Genomic DNA, 16,138 nt, shown 5'->3' with positions numbered 1-16,138 from the left:
TTGGGTTTTGTGAGGTTAAATCCTTTTGCAATTTGGATGTACTTCATGGAAACCTGGTGGGAGAACCTTTAAGAGTAATGTTCTGGTTATGGGCAGCTGCTGGGATATTCCCTGTCCACTCGCTTGTCATGGAGCAAAAAAGCTCGATCTTATTTTAGAGCCTCTTAACCAGATCCTGTTGCCCCTGATCTGATCAGTGTGTAAATGAGCATTGCTAACCGAGAGGAATGGTGTCTTGGTCTCACGGTGACCAGACTTAAGCTGCCGTTTCTGACCTTGCCAGTATACTTAAAAGGAGATTTTCCTCTATTATTTTCTCTGAATCTATTGTTTTCTTCTTTATAGATGATCATGGGAACAGCAATAGTAGTCATGTAAAAATCTTTTTACCGAAAAAGCTGCTTGAATGTCTGCCGAAATGTTCAAGTTTACCCAAAGAGAGGCACCGTTGGAACACTAATGAGGTAGATAAATTTCTATTTTTAGGGGTATAATTATTTTAAGGGCAAAGTTGTTAGGTCATTTGGCATAGTATACTACCTTTTACTAGTTTTAAAATAAGAATACTGAACTAGGGGATTGTAAATGAGAAAATATTAATCTGGATTTAACAGAAACCTCCGTTTCTTGAACTACCTCTAATCTGCTTGGCTTGCGTTGAAAAATATAAAATGTGCACGCTTACTTACTAAGGTAGCATGAGTTACTGTACTGTGTTTTCTTGCATTTTGGCGTCTTGCATTTGGTGGTTAACTCTGCCTGCATCTCAGCTAAACACTAGTTTTTCTGTTGTCATGAATTAATAAAGAGACAGCCCCAGTGTTCCACAAGACATGCAGTGTCTTGACAGTATGAAGTTTCTGTAGAACTGGGAAGGGCAGGCTTCTTATTAGCAAAACAGCTGTCAGTCCTCTCTGATGAAAAGAGTTTGCATGGAGTGTTTATGGATTTACCTTAATGATAGGAGTTTTAAAATTAGGAATGGAGGCTGTATGACAGATTGTGTATTTGGCATCTGATTAAAAGATTGGTAAAGTAGAATGAATGAAAGTATCTTTTTGGATGATGTTTCTTGTTTTTTGGTAAGTCTTAGCCTGGGAGTCTTCATATTAAGGGTGAATTGCTTGTCATCATCTTAATTTTGAAATCTGAATATTTCCACATAGGGTAATACCCATTTAGTGTGGTGATGAGAACTGGGTATGTGTCCATCGATCTGGGAATTCTATTCCTTTAGTTCAGACGGCTGTGATTACTGGTTTTCTGACGTTGATCTCAGTCAGTTTGTGTTGCTGGTTGAACTTTCGCTTCCAAATTAAGTTAAATACCCTCCCCCTGCCCCCTGTATTGGGCCCTCAGTTTTGTTAAAAGACACAAGAAGACAGTAGTGCTCCTTACTTATCCTTACCTTTTAAAGATTATTCTGTTCTAACTTCTTGACCTAGAGTGCTTTTGTTTTGAATTTTAAGAGGTTATATGGGTGAGAGTCTGTCTACTTAATCCTAGTTTACAGATTTAAATACTTAGTAGACCCTCATAGCTTTGATACCTTGTCTCAACTGATTTTACAGTTTTTTTAAAGTATGTATATTTGGATTATTTGCATTAATTTTATTTCCCCCTTAGACAGAATACTTCTACCTTGACAAACATTAGGTAGTTTAGAGGCCTGTTGTTTTAATCAGTCATTGATTAACTATTTTAAACATGAAAACAAAGTAAATATGCTGACAATTAGTTTTAATCATAGATCATTACTCTGTCAGCAAAATAGTATGGTTTGGGAGCCATTCAGTAGGTCATAACTAGGTCATGAATTATTTAAAAACTCAGTGTGTTTCTTAGTATTCCCTGAAACATGGCTCTGCTGCCTTCCTATTGTATGTTAGCTCCAGTTTATTTAGAAATGAAGCAAAGTATGTAATTGGTATATATTTTTTCAATATTATGTTTTATGTGAAATTGGCAATTTATTTTTAATTATGACTTGAAATTATATTTGAAAACAGCAGGCGCTTAATTAAAATTCGTGGTCTTTAGGGTCTTCTGGAGCTGGAGTCGTAGGACCTGAAGCCAGTCGGTAGATGGTTCAGATCCTTGCACAGGACTTCACCTCTCACTTATTTGTCTCTGGTTATTGATATGTTCCCCTTTACTCATAGTTCAGATACATTATAAAACACCTAATAAAGAATTTTTATGGAGGATGAGCTTAAAAGGAAAATACGGGGTTGTTCCGTATTTTCTTCTAGGACCCCAGCCCTCATAGCTCCTTGGAGCTGCTGATTTAGGTCACAGTGTTGCGAAAGTCTTTGTCCAGACAGGAAACTGTGGCCACCTCTCTGACTGGCGAACCATAAAACGGGGGTCTGAGACATGTGGATTGTTTTGTGCAAGTTACCACTGCTGCTGGAAACGCCACTGAACAAAGTGTGTTCCCAAGGGTGGCTGGAGGCAGGACGGGTGGCTCAGCTGGCAGGGGTCAAGGCTCTCACGCCCTTTTCCCTTGGACCTGTTGTTCTCTCAGTAATTTGTCAGCTCAACACTGACAAAAACTCTTAGGAGAGAACTGAATTTAAAGGCTGGCCCATATTTCATTTCAATGTAGAGGACATTGCCTTTCTTTCTTGTTTATTTTTGGCTTAAGGAAAAATAGGGGACTCTTGGAGTGACAGCCGAAGTCTTAGGAGTCCTTAATTCTGCAGAGTGTTACGTGGTGATGGTAACTGGTCCTTTTTAAAAACATTTTTTTAGACTGGCTTGGATAACGGGAACAAAACAGCCAGTGCTTCTGTTAAAGCACTTCCTCCCTCCGTCTAGCTGGGAATTGGCATTCTCCCCTGTTCCGCCGCCGGCCGTCCTGCATGCTGCCGCTAAACCTGGAGGCGGCTTGTCTCTCACTGGGGCTTTTGGTCCTGTTTATGGCAGAGTCATGCTTAGTCAGAGCTGCCCGTGAGGTCTGTTGAACTGCTCACGGAGTTGAGTTTAGTCATACCGCCATTAGGAAGGGCCGCTTCCCGCTGGTTGGGAGGGAGGGCTGTGGCTTGGTGCTACTGTATCTTTGTTGAGAGGGACAGTGAGATTGTGTCCATCGCATGTTGCCATTTATTGAGCCCCTGTTGTCTGTGCTGGTGGCTGGGCACTGTGTGTAATTACTTCTGAGCCTTAAAATAATGTTACAAGATAGGCCATATTTTTACTCTTTTACTCTTGTACTGATGAAGGTACAGTGGTAGAAAGTAGTTAACTCATTTGGTCAAGAGAGCATACTTGTTAGGGCCAGTTTCTCTCTAAGCTTAATTTCTTGTATGTTGCTTACTAACTCTTAGGAACATTCGTTCGGTTGTTATGTTTTCTTGGCTTTTAATCAAAGACCCACAACTCTTAACCACATTAGTGTGCTTGGCAAATCCATTCTGTCATTTAATTTTGGATTAAAAGGAGTTAACATAGGATTAGTATCGTGGGTTCATAAGCAAATGTTTGGTGAAGCTGAAAGTCACTAAAAAGGAAGGCTACCAGAAGATAAGGAGGTCTTAGGGCCCAGCTAAGCTCCTAGGACCTTTCTTAACCCGTTGGAATAGATAAAATCTCCTGCACTTCCTGAATGTTACTTGCAATTGCAAAATAAATGTTGTGTCTAGAAACCAATCACTTCGGATAGGGCTTTCTCAGCCGCACACAGCCTTAGCCCATGTTCTTGCAGGCGTAAAGGAGGGGCGATGGTGGCGGTGGCAGTAGTGACGGCAGCCAGCATGGACTGAGCATGCGCTGTGGGTGAGGCGCGGGGGTCCTTGATGCGAATACTTAAGTTTACTCCTGGAATTCATCCTGTGAGGCAGACTATGTGGTTATCCGTACGGTATCAGCCATGAGATCTGAGCCACAGAGATGTTCAGTTATGTGTCCAGGAGTGCTGGACTAGGGAGTCTAACATGCAGCTTGGTTTCGGAGCCCATTCCCTCTCCAGTTCTGTCCCAAAGAACAATTCAAATAGACTTTCTCAAGATCTCACAGCTGTTTAGTGACTTCTGATCCTTTTGCTGTATAGAATTGTTTGGCTTCTTTATTTATTTACATCTTCAAGTATTATATTGTACATAAACTTAATATAGTTTTGCATTGTGTGTGCTTTTTAAAAGATTTTATTTATTTATTTGAGAGAATGAGAGAGAGAGAGGGAGAGAGAGAGAGAGCAGGAGAAGGGAAGGGTCAGAGGGAGAAGCAGGCTCCCCGCCGAGCAGGGAGCCGGATGCAGGGTAGATGCGGGACTCCATCCTGGGACTCCGGGATCATGACCTGAGCCAAAGGCAGTCACTTAACCAACTGAGCCACCTAGGTTTCTGCGTGAAGTATTTTTTAAAGGTAGTACTCATTTCAGGGTGCTGGGATGGCTCAGTCGGTTAAACATCTGACTCTTGATCCCAGCTCAGGTGTTGATCTCGGGGCTGTGATCCAAGCCCCCGAGTTGGGCCCCGTGCTCCGTGTGGAGCCAACTTAGAGGATAAAAAAGGTAACACTCATTTCTTAGGGAAGTAGTTTTGTTCTTAATGAATATTAATGTGTAGGCTCTGGATAATGAAAAAATATTAAAAGTAGAAATTTTGAACCTGTGTGTAACTTGAGGGTTAGGCTTGATTTTTATATCCAGGGCAGGAGAGAAAGAACGTATTAAACAGAGCAGAATTGTTGAAGAACCAGCTCTTACTCCATAATCAGTCTGGCATTCACGTCTTCATTAGGTGAACTGTTAGAAGGTTTCTGCATTTTAAGTTAATATTTTTAAGGCCCAGAGCCAGAAATAATTATGCTAATGCAACTTTCTGATTGCACAAATGACTATTCATAATTACACATATTAGTACTCCATGTATGTTGTCCAGACCTAAATTCTTTTGTTTAGCCATTAATTAGCTGTTTGACTTAAAATACAGCTACTGCATCCCCCGCAGTCACTGGATCTGGATTTCAGACGGCGTTCTTCCGAAGCCGAGCTGAAACCACACCGACAAGCCTTTATAGCGAAAATGTTCTGCTTCAGTGTTCCAGTCACTTCTGTGTGCGGCTTTTTTGAACTGTTAGTGCTCTTTGTTTTTCCTCTAATATAAAGTTTCTCTGGAGGAAGTAAACAAATGAGAATTCTAGTTTGTACTGATCGTAAAGAAAGTTGCATCAAAAGTTTTCAGTTGGTGATAGCTTCAGAGATTTTCATATTAAATGCATCTTTTTTTAATGGTAAACCTGTCTGTGTAGAGCACGTGTATCTCTCCACTGGTACAGTCTAAGTCGTGCCAAAGAACCGGAAGGAAAGAACTCCTAAGTGAAATGTTTTTTATAGGGAGAGACTTTGCCTTTTTAATGCCTGAATACTTCTGCCTTTTTCAAAATTTCTTTAGTCATTGTGTGTGTGTGTGTGTGTGTAGGCATAGATTCTTAAGTGTTTTTTCCTTGGTATACCTTACAGAGTCATAGTTTCAAGGGTTGTGATTCTTTTCAATGATTGGTTTTTCTAGTGCATTTATATGTTCTCATTTTGAAAGACAGACCCACATTTTGGGGGGGATAATCATTTAGCACTCTGCAGATTTCCACCACGCAAGCTAAACCGAAAAGTATTAGTGTTGTGAAGGTGAGTGAGGTGTTTGGCCTTGATGACTCAGAAGGTTAGTTAACCCTGAGATTGGCCTTTGTTTTGTGTAGCTTTGGCCATTGATAATGGTTGAATGGTCCCAGGTGATTCTCAGAGTCCAGGGGGGGGCTCTCCTGGTTCAGGCGCAGGTAGGAAAGTGCAGATACGAACAGCACCACAGAGAGCCAGGTTTTAAGAGGGATGCCATTTGATTTTTGAATACAGTGTATGGAACCAGATTTCAAACTAAGTGTGATGATTTTGTAGCAGTTGGGTTAACTATAACCGGTCTGTTTCACTGAGTAGTATGAAGTTAGGTAAACGGATACTGAAGTCCCAATGAGCATGCACCTGTCATCAGAGCCTGTGTCATTTTAGCCGTGGTGGTAGCAGACGGAGAGTGGCTGTGTTGAAATGCTGGGGGCGGATGTCCTTCTGCATCTCTGGGGGAAGACAGGCGAGGAGAGGTCAAGACAAGCGGGTTTAGCCCCGAGGAGCAGCTGGAGAAGAAGCAGATCTTACCTGCAGAGAGTAGAGTAAGGTTCATAACGTTTGAATAAGATACTAAAGAAAAAAATTTTTTTTAAAAAATTTATTTATTTGACAGATCACAAGTAGGCAGAGAGGCAGGCGGAGAGAGAGAGGGGAAGGGAAGCAGGCTCCCTGCTGAGCGGAGAGCCCGATGTGGGGCTCGATCCCAGGACCCTGGGACCACGACCTGAGCCGAAGGCAGAGAGGCTTTAACCCACTGAGCTACCCAGGCGCCCCAGAAAGAAATTCTGGACGAAAATTCCTTTGGACCTGCCTCAGTTTTGCCCCCAGTGGTTTTTATTACATTGTGTTACTTAAGAACAGAGCACTTGGAAGAATAGTTGGCCCAGAGTCAGTTTTCAGTAAATATTTGTTGAATGAATGAAATATGTAAAAATACAAAAAACTCAGTATATATTTCTGAGCTGTTGGGATTTCTTATGTAGATATAAGACTCAAATGTATATATTTTACATAAAAAAGGGTAGAAAATTAATAAAATTTATGTTAACAACATTAATAAGTGGGATGGATGATGTTTTGCCAAAACCAAATTGTCTCTTGTAACGTGAATGTAACAGTGACTGTTCTCAGGCAGGGTCTTTTGAATTTGGCTCACGACACTGTCCTGTGCCCTGTGGTGATCCCACCCCTCTCCCCATTGAACTATTTAGAAACTGATTTTGGCTTAGCAGGCATTTCTGTAAGTCTCTTGTCAGACCTTGGTGCAAATACATGATTTAGTCTGAAGTTGACTTCTGGATTTTCTCATTAGTCCGAGAACAACTTTAAACAAGTTTCCAGGTGGTTGTAATAGCCCATAGACGAGCAGTGGGTCTGTGTGTTAGAAAATTGGTTATAGGTTTTATTTTTCAGGTTATAAATTAAGATGTGAAGTGAGAACTTTCATAGTGAACTCAAGGACCACTGAGATCTTGGAAGGCGCACACAGCTGGCAATCAGGAACTGGCTCTGTCTCGTCTTGGCTCTGCCACCAGTCAGCTGAGTGCTAGCTAGGTAAGCCACCCATGTCCTGAGTCTGAGTCTGCCGTGATTGTGCTCAGTGGTCTTTAGAGAGGTGTCGTAAGCCCCCTCCTCCAGTTTTGGAGGCTAAATCACTGTTGCTTTCAGAGCTGTTAGGGAGCACAGGGCATTCAGGGCAGGCTCGGGTCCAGCTGGGCTGTGTGTGTGTTCATTTTTTGCTGTTAATCATCCTTTGTTTTTATTTTTAAAGTCTGTGATTCAGTGGTTGTTAGTACAGTCTCGCGACCATCACTGTCATGTAATTCTGGAACATTTTCATCACCCCAGCAGCTCGGGTTCTCCATCTCTCCGGACTTGGCGGAGTCAGCCCCATCAAGGGGCGGCCAGCCTCTTTTTAGGGGACTCAGGGTTCTTCTTTGATATCTCCTCCAAGTTTCTATACCTGTGTGGAGCTGGAGCTGAAATCAGAGTCGATTGTCTTTTTGTCCAGATCTCTGTGTCCTGAGATTGTTTTTAGAATGTTCAAGTGCCGGCGAGGATCCAGCTGGGGCCTCGTTTTTCTGAGAGAAGAAGAGGGCTTGGGGAGAGTTTTCGGTTGAAAACTGAAACTGTGTGCCCTGCAAACTCCCCTTAGTGGGTGACTTGGGGATGCAGTGTCCCGCTCTTTCTGGTAATGGTGGGAGACTCTGTGGCCATGACTTTGCATAAGGAGAAGCGGAGCCCTGCGGGAAATCAGCTGAGATTGGAAAAGGGAAAGATGTGTGGAAAGCGGGGCATTCTTTTTAGCTCACTGGCTTTCAAGCTGAGCTGGTGTCCGAATCACCTGGAGGGGCTTGTTAAAACACAGACTGCTGGGCTGCACCCCCAGAGTTTCTGCGCCAATAGGTCTGGGGTGGGGCCCAAGAATGTGTATTTTTAACAGGTTCCTCGTGAAACTTCTCTAGATGAAGACTCTCAGGCCCTTAGAAGCGTATTCTTAAGTCACCTGACTTCAGTCTCAGCTTTGCTACCCTTTTGTCGTTCAGGTATATTTTGATATACTTTGACTATGTAGGGTACACTTGAGCTTTCTAGGGTCTTCTCATATACTTAGAAGTAAGAGAATGCAGTTAGTTTTTTGGTATATATCTAAAGTATTGGTTAATGTCTTGTTATATTAGAGAGCCCCTTTAAAGTATGGGTGATGGTAGGGGTATGTGGAGGCATATCCTAATTTTTGTGACCTTGTTTTGAAAAGCTAGCATGAGGAATCTTCTCCACTCCCCCTTTCTTTCCCATCTCCATTTGGCCCAAATAGCTGAAAACAGCAGAACCCTAAAGGTGACCATCGTGGCCGCCTACTTATCTACATACCTGTCTGCCCACCTTCCTGTCTTGTTAAGCCTACCTTCCGTATGTTTCTAATGATAAGTTCTGTTATCTTGGTAACTATGAAGTTCTCTTGGAGATTTTAAGAGACGTTCCTAAAATATAACCTAAGTTTTCCAGTTTAAATGCTTTTAGAAAGCTGGAAAAAAATGGAAAAGAAAAACACATACAAAGGCGTCCTTTCTAGATGGCTGAGAAACCACAGATGGGCTGGGGTGGATGTGATGAAGATAAATTTGTGTTTGGGAGAGTGTTTTCTCTGTAAGGGAGAATATATGGGCAGGATGTGTGGATTTCATGAGGCTTTCTCGTATTCTTGTGTGTTCTCTGGTCTGACGAAGGGTGTTAGAGTTGAAATAAATGTAAAGCTTACAGAACCTGTTGTTTACATTTGGGGAGAAAGGAGGGGAGGAGGAGCTAGGGCTCTGGGGAATTGGACAGGACTGAACAGGTGTGTGTGTGTGAACGCACACGTGCACATGCGTGCACTGTGGCGTGGGTGCACACCCATCCTTGTGGGGCAGCTGTGATAGAACCAGGGTGGAATTCTGAGGCAAGCTTCATTTTGCCTTAAGTTCATTTTCCTGTGATTTCAGAGGATTTTGTGGGAAGAAAAAGAAGTTTCCATGTCCAAGAGAATAGGAAGCCTAAAAGTAGCTTGACCTGGGCTAGAAAGTAGAGACCCTTGTGCCTGAAGTCAGAGGGACCATGTGACGGAGGGGGTTGGCCTCCAGAGACGCTGCAGCGGGAGCACTTGAATCCAGGCCATGCATTTAACTTGTTCTGTTGACTTTTTTTTTTTTTCTTAATTAAGGTTTAATTTTTTTTAGAGCAGCTGCAGGTTCATAGCAAACTGAGAGGAAGGTACACAGGGTTGCCGTACAACCTGTGCCCCCAAACATGCATAGTCTCGCCGACACCCAGTGCCCCTCCACCAGACTGGAATCTTTTTTGCAATTGATGAACCTGCGTTGACACGTCAGCACCACCCAGAGTCCCTAGTTTACATTATGGGTCACTCTTGTTGTTAAGATAGATGTCTTTTCATGACTTGGTAGCTCATTTCTTTGTAGTGATGACTAACACTCCATTGTCTGGATGGACCATGGTTTTCCTTTCATCTACTGAAGGATATTTTGGTTGCTTCCAACTTTTGACAGTTACGAATAAAGCTGGTGTAAGCATCTGTGTGCAGGAATTTGGGTGGGCAGAGGTTTTCATCTCCTTGAAGTAAATACCCAGGAGTGGAATTGGTGCATTTTATGGTAAGAGTATGATTAGTTTTATAAGAAGCTGTCAAACTGTCTTCCAAAGTATCTGTACTGGTGGTGTTCCTGCCAGCAACAGTGACAGTCCCTGTGGCTCCACATTCTCCCGGCATTTGGTGGTGCTGGTGTTCCGGATATTGCCCCTTTCGATAGTTGTGTAGTGATCTTGTTGTTGTTTTAACTTCCCTGAAGATGGGTAAATGGAGCCTCTTTTCACATACTCCTCTGCCATCTAGATCTCTCTTTGATCTTTTGAAGTCTTTGGCCCATTTAATTAGGTTGTTTGCTTTCTTATTGTTGAGTGTGAAGAGTTTTCTGTAACTTTGGACAACAGTCCTTTAGGGGATGTGCTTTTGCAAGTATTTTCTCCCAGTCATTCTATTGACATTGTCTTTCACAGGGCAGAGGTTTTTTATTTTTATTAAGTCCGGCTTATCAATCATTTCTTTCATGGATCCCACCTTTAGTACAGTAGTGCTACCCCCAAGGCCATGTGGGTTTCCTCCTGTGTTTTCTTCCAGAAGTTTTATGGTTTTGCATTTTACATTTAGGTCTGGGTCCATTTTTTATTTGATTTGTAAAGGATGTAGATCTAGATTATTTTTTCTTTTTTTTTGCCTGTGGATGGTCAGTTGTTCCAACGCCATTTGTTGAAAAGACGGTCTTTGCTCCATGGTATTGCCTTTCCTCCTTTGTCGAAGATGAGTTGACTGTATTTATGTGGGTCCGTCTCTGGGCTTTCTGTTCTGTTCCATTGATTTGTCTCTTTTGATGATACCACATTGTCTTGATTACTGTAGCTTTATAGTAAGTCTTGAAGTTGGGTAGTGTCATTCCTCTGACTCTGTTCTTGTCATTTAGTATTGACTCAGCTATTCTGGGTCTTTGTCCTCTCTGTTTAAACTTCAGAGTCATTTTGTTGCTATCCACAAAATAATGTGCTGGGATTTAGGTTGGGATTACATTGGATCTATAGATCAAGTTGAGAACTGACTTCTTGACAGTATTAAGTCTCCCTATCTGTGAACATGGACTATCTCTCTGTTTGTTTACATGTTTTGATATCATTCATCGAGTTTTGTATTTTTTCTCATTAGATTATATACTTATTTTGTTAGATTTATGCCTAGTTATTTCATTTTTGGGGGATGCTAAGATTTTATTTTAAAATTCAAATTCCACTTGTTCATTACTAGTATATTGGAAGGCAATAGACTTTTCTATAATTGCTGATTAGTTCTGTGATTTTTTTTTTTTTTTTTTAAAAAGGCCTAGCATCTGCAGAGTAGACATCTGCTGTGTTTACTGATGGGTCGGAAGAGCTTGAAACAGTACTTGGCAAGTAGTGGGTCTTCAGTGACCAAAAGCCTTTTGAGAATTTCCCCTGAGGGACCACATTCTGTGTGTAACTGGGCCTGAAGAAATTGGCTTTTAAAGAGAAAGGGTGTGTAGCACTTTAGGGAGGGAGGAAAGGCCCAACACAGAAGGTCAAGGACAAAGTCAGAAAGGCCACACCCTCTTCATGTTCTGGGTGGGAGACAGGGCCTGTTCAGAGAAGTTGGCCAAGACTAATGCTATCATGTTGGAAGCTGGGATCTTATTTAGAAAGGGCTGCCAGAGCTGCCTTCTCAGAAGAGAAGGGGAGAAAACACTTAAATATATTTACCTTTTTTTATAAAAAAAAGATTTTATAGGGGCACCTGGGTGGCTCAGTCGTTGGGCGTCTGCCTTTGGCTCAGGTCATGATCTCAGGGTCCTGGGATCAAGCCCGGCATTGGGCTCCCTGCTCTGCGGGAAGCCTGCTTCTCCCTCTCCCACTCCCCCTGCTTCTGTTCCCTCTCTCGCTATGTCTCTCTAGATAAATAGATAGATAGATAAATAAATAAAATCTTTTTTTTTTTAAGATTTTATTTATTTATTTATTTGACACACAGAGAGAGAGAGAGAGATAGTGAGAGAGGGAACACAAGCAGGGGGAGTGGGAGAGGGAGAAGCAGGCTTCCCACTGAGCAGGGAGCCCCACGTGGAGCTCAATCCCAGGATCCTGGGATCACACCTGATCCGAAGGCAGACACTTAATGACTGAGCCACCCAGGCGCCCCAATATATTTGCGTTTTTAAAAGTTAAGATTTGACAGAAAGGGGCAATGGCATTTACTTCCCATTTCTGAGAAAGGATACATTAAAATAGCTTGAAATTAAGCAGGATCTATAAAATTGAGGTCAGAGTAGAGTCATTTTCCATTTTTCCTATCTTTAAACCACGTAGTGACAGACACGCCTTTCCCGGCATCAGAAGACAGTTGTTAATTTGCATACTAGGTTTTTATTTTATTTTTGTACTGTTGAACAACATTTCAACTTCCTAACTCTAATTGTTCCATTTAAGAATCAGTTTTGTTAGACGCTTTAATCATTATTAATCAAAATTTTTATATTTATGCATTTTCCAGTAATTTTTAATAGACCATTTCTCCAGCAGTTCAGAGAGCCTGCTGTGGAGTGATTATGTATTTTTTATTTCATAAATGAAGATGGTGAGATGTGTTTTAGAATTAGCATGTAATGTCATCTAATGTAACATCATCTACTATACTGTTAATTTACTTATTTTTCTTGTGTATCATCTGGGTGCTCCTGCTGGACTATGAGGTCTAGGTGGACAGGAATCTTCATCTGTTCTGTTTACTGTTGGATCCGAAGAGTTTGAAACAGTACCTGGCATGTAGTGGCTGTTTAGTGACCAACAGACACTGCTTAGGTTTGCTACTCAAGTGTGCTGCTAATACTTTATCTCTGATTCTACAGCCTGGGCTAGTAGTAGTCACTAGTAGTGACAAACCGATTCACGGGAGCTACCCCTAAAAAAGTTGTGATGTGGAGAAGAGCAGAATGGGTGCTCCCTGCTTGCCCATGGGTCCCCAAATCCATAGAAAGAAGGGTCAAGGCAAGCACACTCAGTCCTTATGTCAAAATTAGCAGGCAGATAAGTCAGTCAGTCTGTCCAGCACGGGAGGGAAGGTGAGGCAGGAAGCCAAGACTGTGGCCATATGGGAAATGAAACCAGGGAGAGGGAGGACCCTCCCGCTGCCGCCCCCCCCCCCCCCCCCCCCGCAGCTAATTTGCACAGTACGGCCCATGTAGAAAGGTCACCCCACAGTCTACCATCAGAAAGAAAATTGCCTTTTTTTAAAAAGACTTTATTTATTTATTCAACAGACAGAGATCACAAGCAGGCAGAGAGAGAGAGAGAGAGAGAGAGGAGGAAGTAGGCTCCATGCGAAGCAGAGAGCCTGATGTGGGGCTCGATCCCAGGACCCTGGGATCATGACCTGAGCCGAAAGCAGAGGCTTTAATCACTGAGCCACCCAGGCACCCCAAAAGTTGACTTATTTTTTTTTTTTTAAGATTTTATTTATTTATTTGACAGAGACCACAAGTAGGCAGAGAGGCAGAAGAAGGCTCCCTGCCGAGCAGAAAGCCTGATGCAGGGCTTGGTCCCAGGACCCTGAGGTCATGACCTGAGCCGAAGGCAGAGCCTTTAACCCACTGAGCCACCCAGGTGCCCCCAAAAGTTGACTTTTTGATAGAAGTCTCTGCAGACATTTTTCTGTGCTGATGTGGCTATACATTTTATTCATTAACTCAGACTAGGTTTACTGGGCATGAGGTTTTGTAATCTTTTTCTGAATAGATTGTGTCTATCTTAGGGCTTCTTCTGATGGTGACCCATGGCATTGTGTTATTGACTGCATGTTAGTGTTCCGTTGTGTCTCGTGCTGTCAGTTATGCTTAGCGGCGTGTTTGAGGGCCTCATTTGTGCCAGGCGCAGTTGAGGATCATGTTCCTGTTCTCGTGGAGTTTATAGTTTAGAGGGAGAGACAATACCTAAGTAAACAAGGCGACAAGAATTTCAGCGAGTGCTAAGAAGAAAATAGGGTACGAGGTATGAGTCCTTTGGTTGGGTGGTTTGGCTTTCTTAGGAAGTGACTTTTGAGCTGAGATCTGAATGATGAAAGGGGGCTAGCTGCTTGAGAATCTCGAGGAAGAACATTTTATTTTAGGCGAGGCAAGAGCCAGCTCTGAAGGCCCTGCGGCAGGAGTGCATTTATTGGGTTTGAGGAGCAGAGAGGACGTGTGGAGGAGAGACGGGCGAGGCGGGCGGGGAGTAGTTCTCAGAGTCTGGTAGGCGTAAGGTTTGGGATTTTATTGTAAGAGTAACAGTCATTGGAGGATACGCTCTCAGGAAGAGAGTGGCATATTATATGGATTTTTTATTTCCAAAGTCTTCTCTGGCCGCCCTGTGGCCAACAGGGGAAGCCGAAAGAGCCGCGAGGAGGCTGGTGCAGTAACCGGCGCTCGTGGTCAGCGTGAGGCTGAGAAGCGCGATGTGTTTTGGAGGTGGAGGTGTTAGGACTCCGGGGCCTGGACGTGGGAGGTAGGAGAAAGAAGTCAGGAACCATTCCTAGTTTGTGGCCTCAGGCCCGACCTTGGTGCTGGTGCTCACGACGGAGACGCAGAGGACTGGGGGAGGTGGGGTGGGTGGAGAGTGTTCTTCGGGAGGCACTGATTTTGCCATGTCTGTTAGACACTGAGGTGGCAGCATTGAGTAGGCAGCTGTCTGGGAGTCTGCGAGAGGTCCTGTCTGGAGAGATAAATTGGAGAGCCATTACACTAGATGAGATCACCCTGGGGGCAAAAGATATTTAGGAGAAGGGATGAGATAAGCCCTGAGTGGAGCAGGAGGAGGCAGCAGAGCCCCGGAGTGGTGGGAAACCACACCAGTGTGAGATGGAAGCCCAGAGAAGAATGTGTTTCCAGGAGGTTGTATCAGTTTTCTTTTTGCTGCTGTAACAAATTACCACAAACTTGGCGGCTTAACACAGCATAGATTTATTATCTTCAAGTTACCTGTAGGTCACACATCTGACCTGGGGCTCACTGGGCTAAAGTCACAGTGCGGGCAGGGCTGTGGTTGGCGCTGGAAGTCCTGGAGGAGAGTGCTTCCTTGTGTGTGCTACCTTCTGGCGGCTGCCCACGTACCTTGGCTGCGGCCCCTTCTTCTGTCTTCAGAGCCATCCACAGAGTGTGTCTCTGACCTCGCTTCCATGGCCCCGAGCTCTGACCTCTCCTGTGTCCACTTCCAATTTTAGGGACTCTTACGATTACATTGGTTCCATCGGATAATTCAGGATAATCTCCCTGTTTTAAGCTCAGCTGATTAGCAACCTTAAGTCTTAATTCTACCTGCAACTTTGCCATGTAACACAGCATATTTCCAGGTTCTGGAGATTAGGATGTGGCTATCTTTTGGGGGTGCTAATCTTCCTGCCACAGAAGGTATAGTCACAGGTTACTGAGAAGTCAGGTAAAATGAGATTGAAGCCGCCATTGGATTTGGGCACTTGGAGGCTCTTAGTGACCTTGATGGATGGTTTCAGTGGTGTGGTGGCTGTGGAGGCCCCACTGGAGTTGGGGAGAAGGATGAATGGGTGAGGATGTGGGGCCTGCAAGTGTTAGTGACTTTTTTTTTTTTTTTTTTTTTTAAGATTTTATTTCTCCATTTGACAGAGACCGCGAGAGCGGGAATACAAGCAGGGGAGGTGGGAGAGGGTGAAGCAGGCTTCCCGCCAAGCAGGGAGCCTAATGCGGTTCTTGATCCCAGGACTCTGGGATCATGACCTGAGCCAAAGGCAGGCACTTAACGACTAAGCCACCCAGGCGCCCGGTGTTAGTGATTTCTGATGGGAGTTTTGCTGTGAAGGAAAGGGACTTATGGCTCAGTTCACAAGCATTGCACAGAGCACAGCTCTAAGAGAGCGAAGTGGGAGCCCTCTTTGGTGCACAGGTTCAGGGAAGACGTGTACTTAAGAGGCGGAGTCTGGTGTCAGGTGGAGTGGGTTACCTGAGTCAAGAACCTAGATTGAGACCAAGACACGGTTTACAGAGTTGGTGACACCTGAAAGAAGAATTAGTGTGGTTATTTACAGTCAAGCAGAACGTACTGATGACTCGTCTGCGTGCGCCCGGGTCAGTGCTCAGGATGTTGGTCAGCAGCTGCTGCAGGGTCCCTACCCCGCCACCTTGTTGGCCAGATCTCCGAAGTCCGTGTAGAACATCTGCCCTTCATTCCTTGTGGACCCACAGTGGTCTGGCCCGGAGCCATGGGGGAGAGCACGTCCTCCCTGCAGCGCCGAGTGCAGTCCTTTCCTGCCTCCGTTTCCTCCCGCACTCCACTGTGTTTTGAGAACATTCGCACGCAGTAGTGCTTCTTGAACAGTAGGCTCTGGGCAGAGTAGGCACAAACCAAACAGAGCCCGTCCTGTGGAGCTTGCATCCGGGAGGACCCGTCTCATAA

The 16,138-nt window shown here is 43.9% G+C and overlaps 1 protein-coding gene across 18 annotated transcripts in view; it reads left to right on the top strand.

Moving 5' to 3' along the window:
- The window catches only part of CAMTA1 (calmodulin binding transcription activator 1), an 821,619-nt gene that overhangs the window by 32,780 nt on the left and 772,701 nt on the right, over positions 1-16,138 (top strand). For 16 of the 18 annotated variants that reach the window (XR_004276407.1, XR_004276406.1, XR_004276405.1 and 13 more), the window contains one exon: positions 346-464. Coding sequence is in view for 11 of the 18 variants with exons in the window: in XM_032303260.1 (XP_032159151.1) it covers positions 346-464 (119 nt within the window). In the remaining 7 variants the exon portion in view is untranslated. Of the gene's footprint in view, positions 1-345; positions 465-4,934; positions 6,222-7,036; positions 10,263-16,138 lie in introns of those variants that run through there. The other 2 variants (XM_032303266.1, XM_032303265.1) reach the window with 2 other exon arrangements.

This window comes from Mustela erminea, chromosome 10 (assembly GCF_009829155.1).
Source record: "Mustela erminea isolate mMusErm1 chromosome 10, mMusErm1.Pri, whole genome shotgun sequence".
Classification (NCBI taxonomy): domain Eukaryota; kingdom Metazoa; phylum Chordata; class Mammalia; order Carnivora; family Mustelidae; genus Mustela; species Mustela erminea.
The sequence above is the reverse complement of the archived record's forward strand: the minus strand, read 5'-3'. Positions and strand labels throughout refer to the sequence as shown.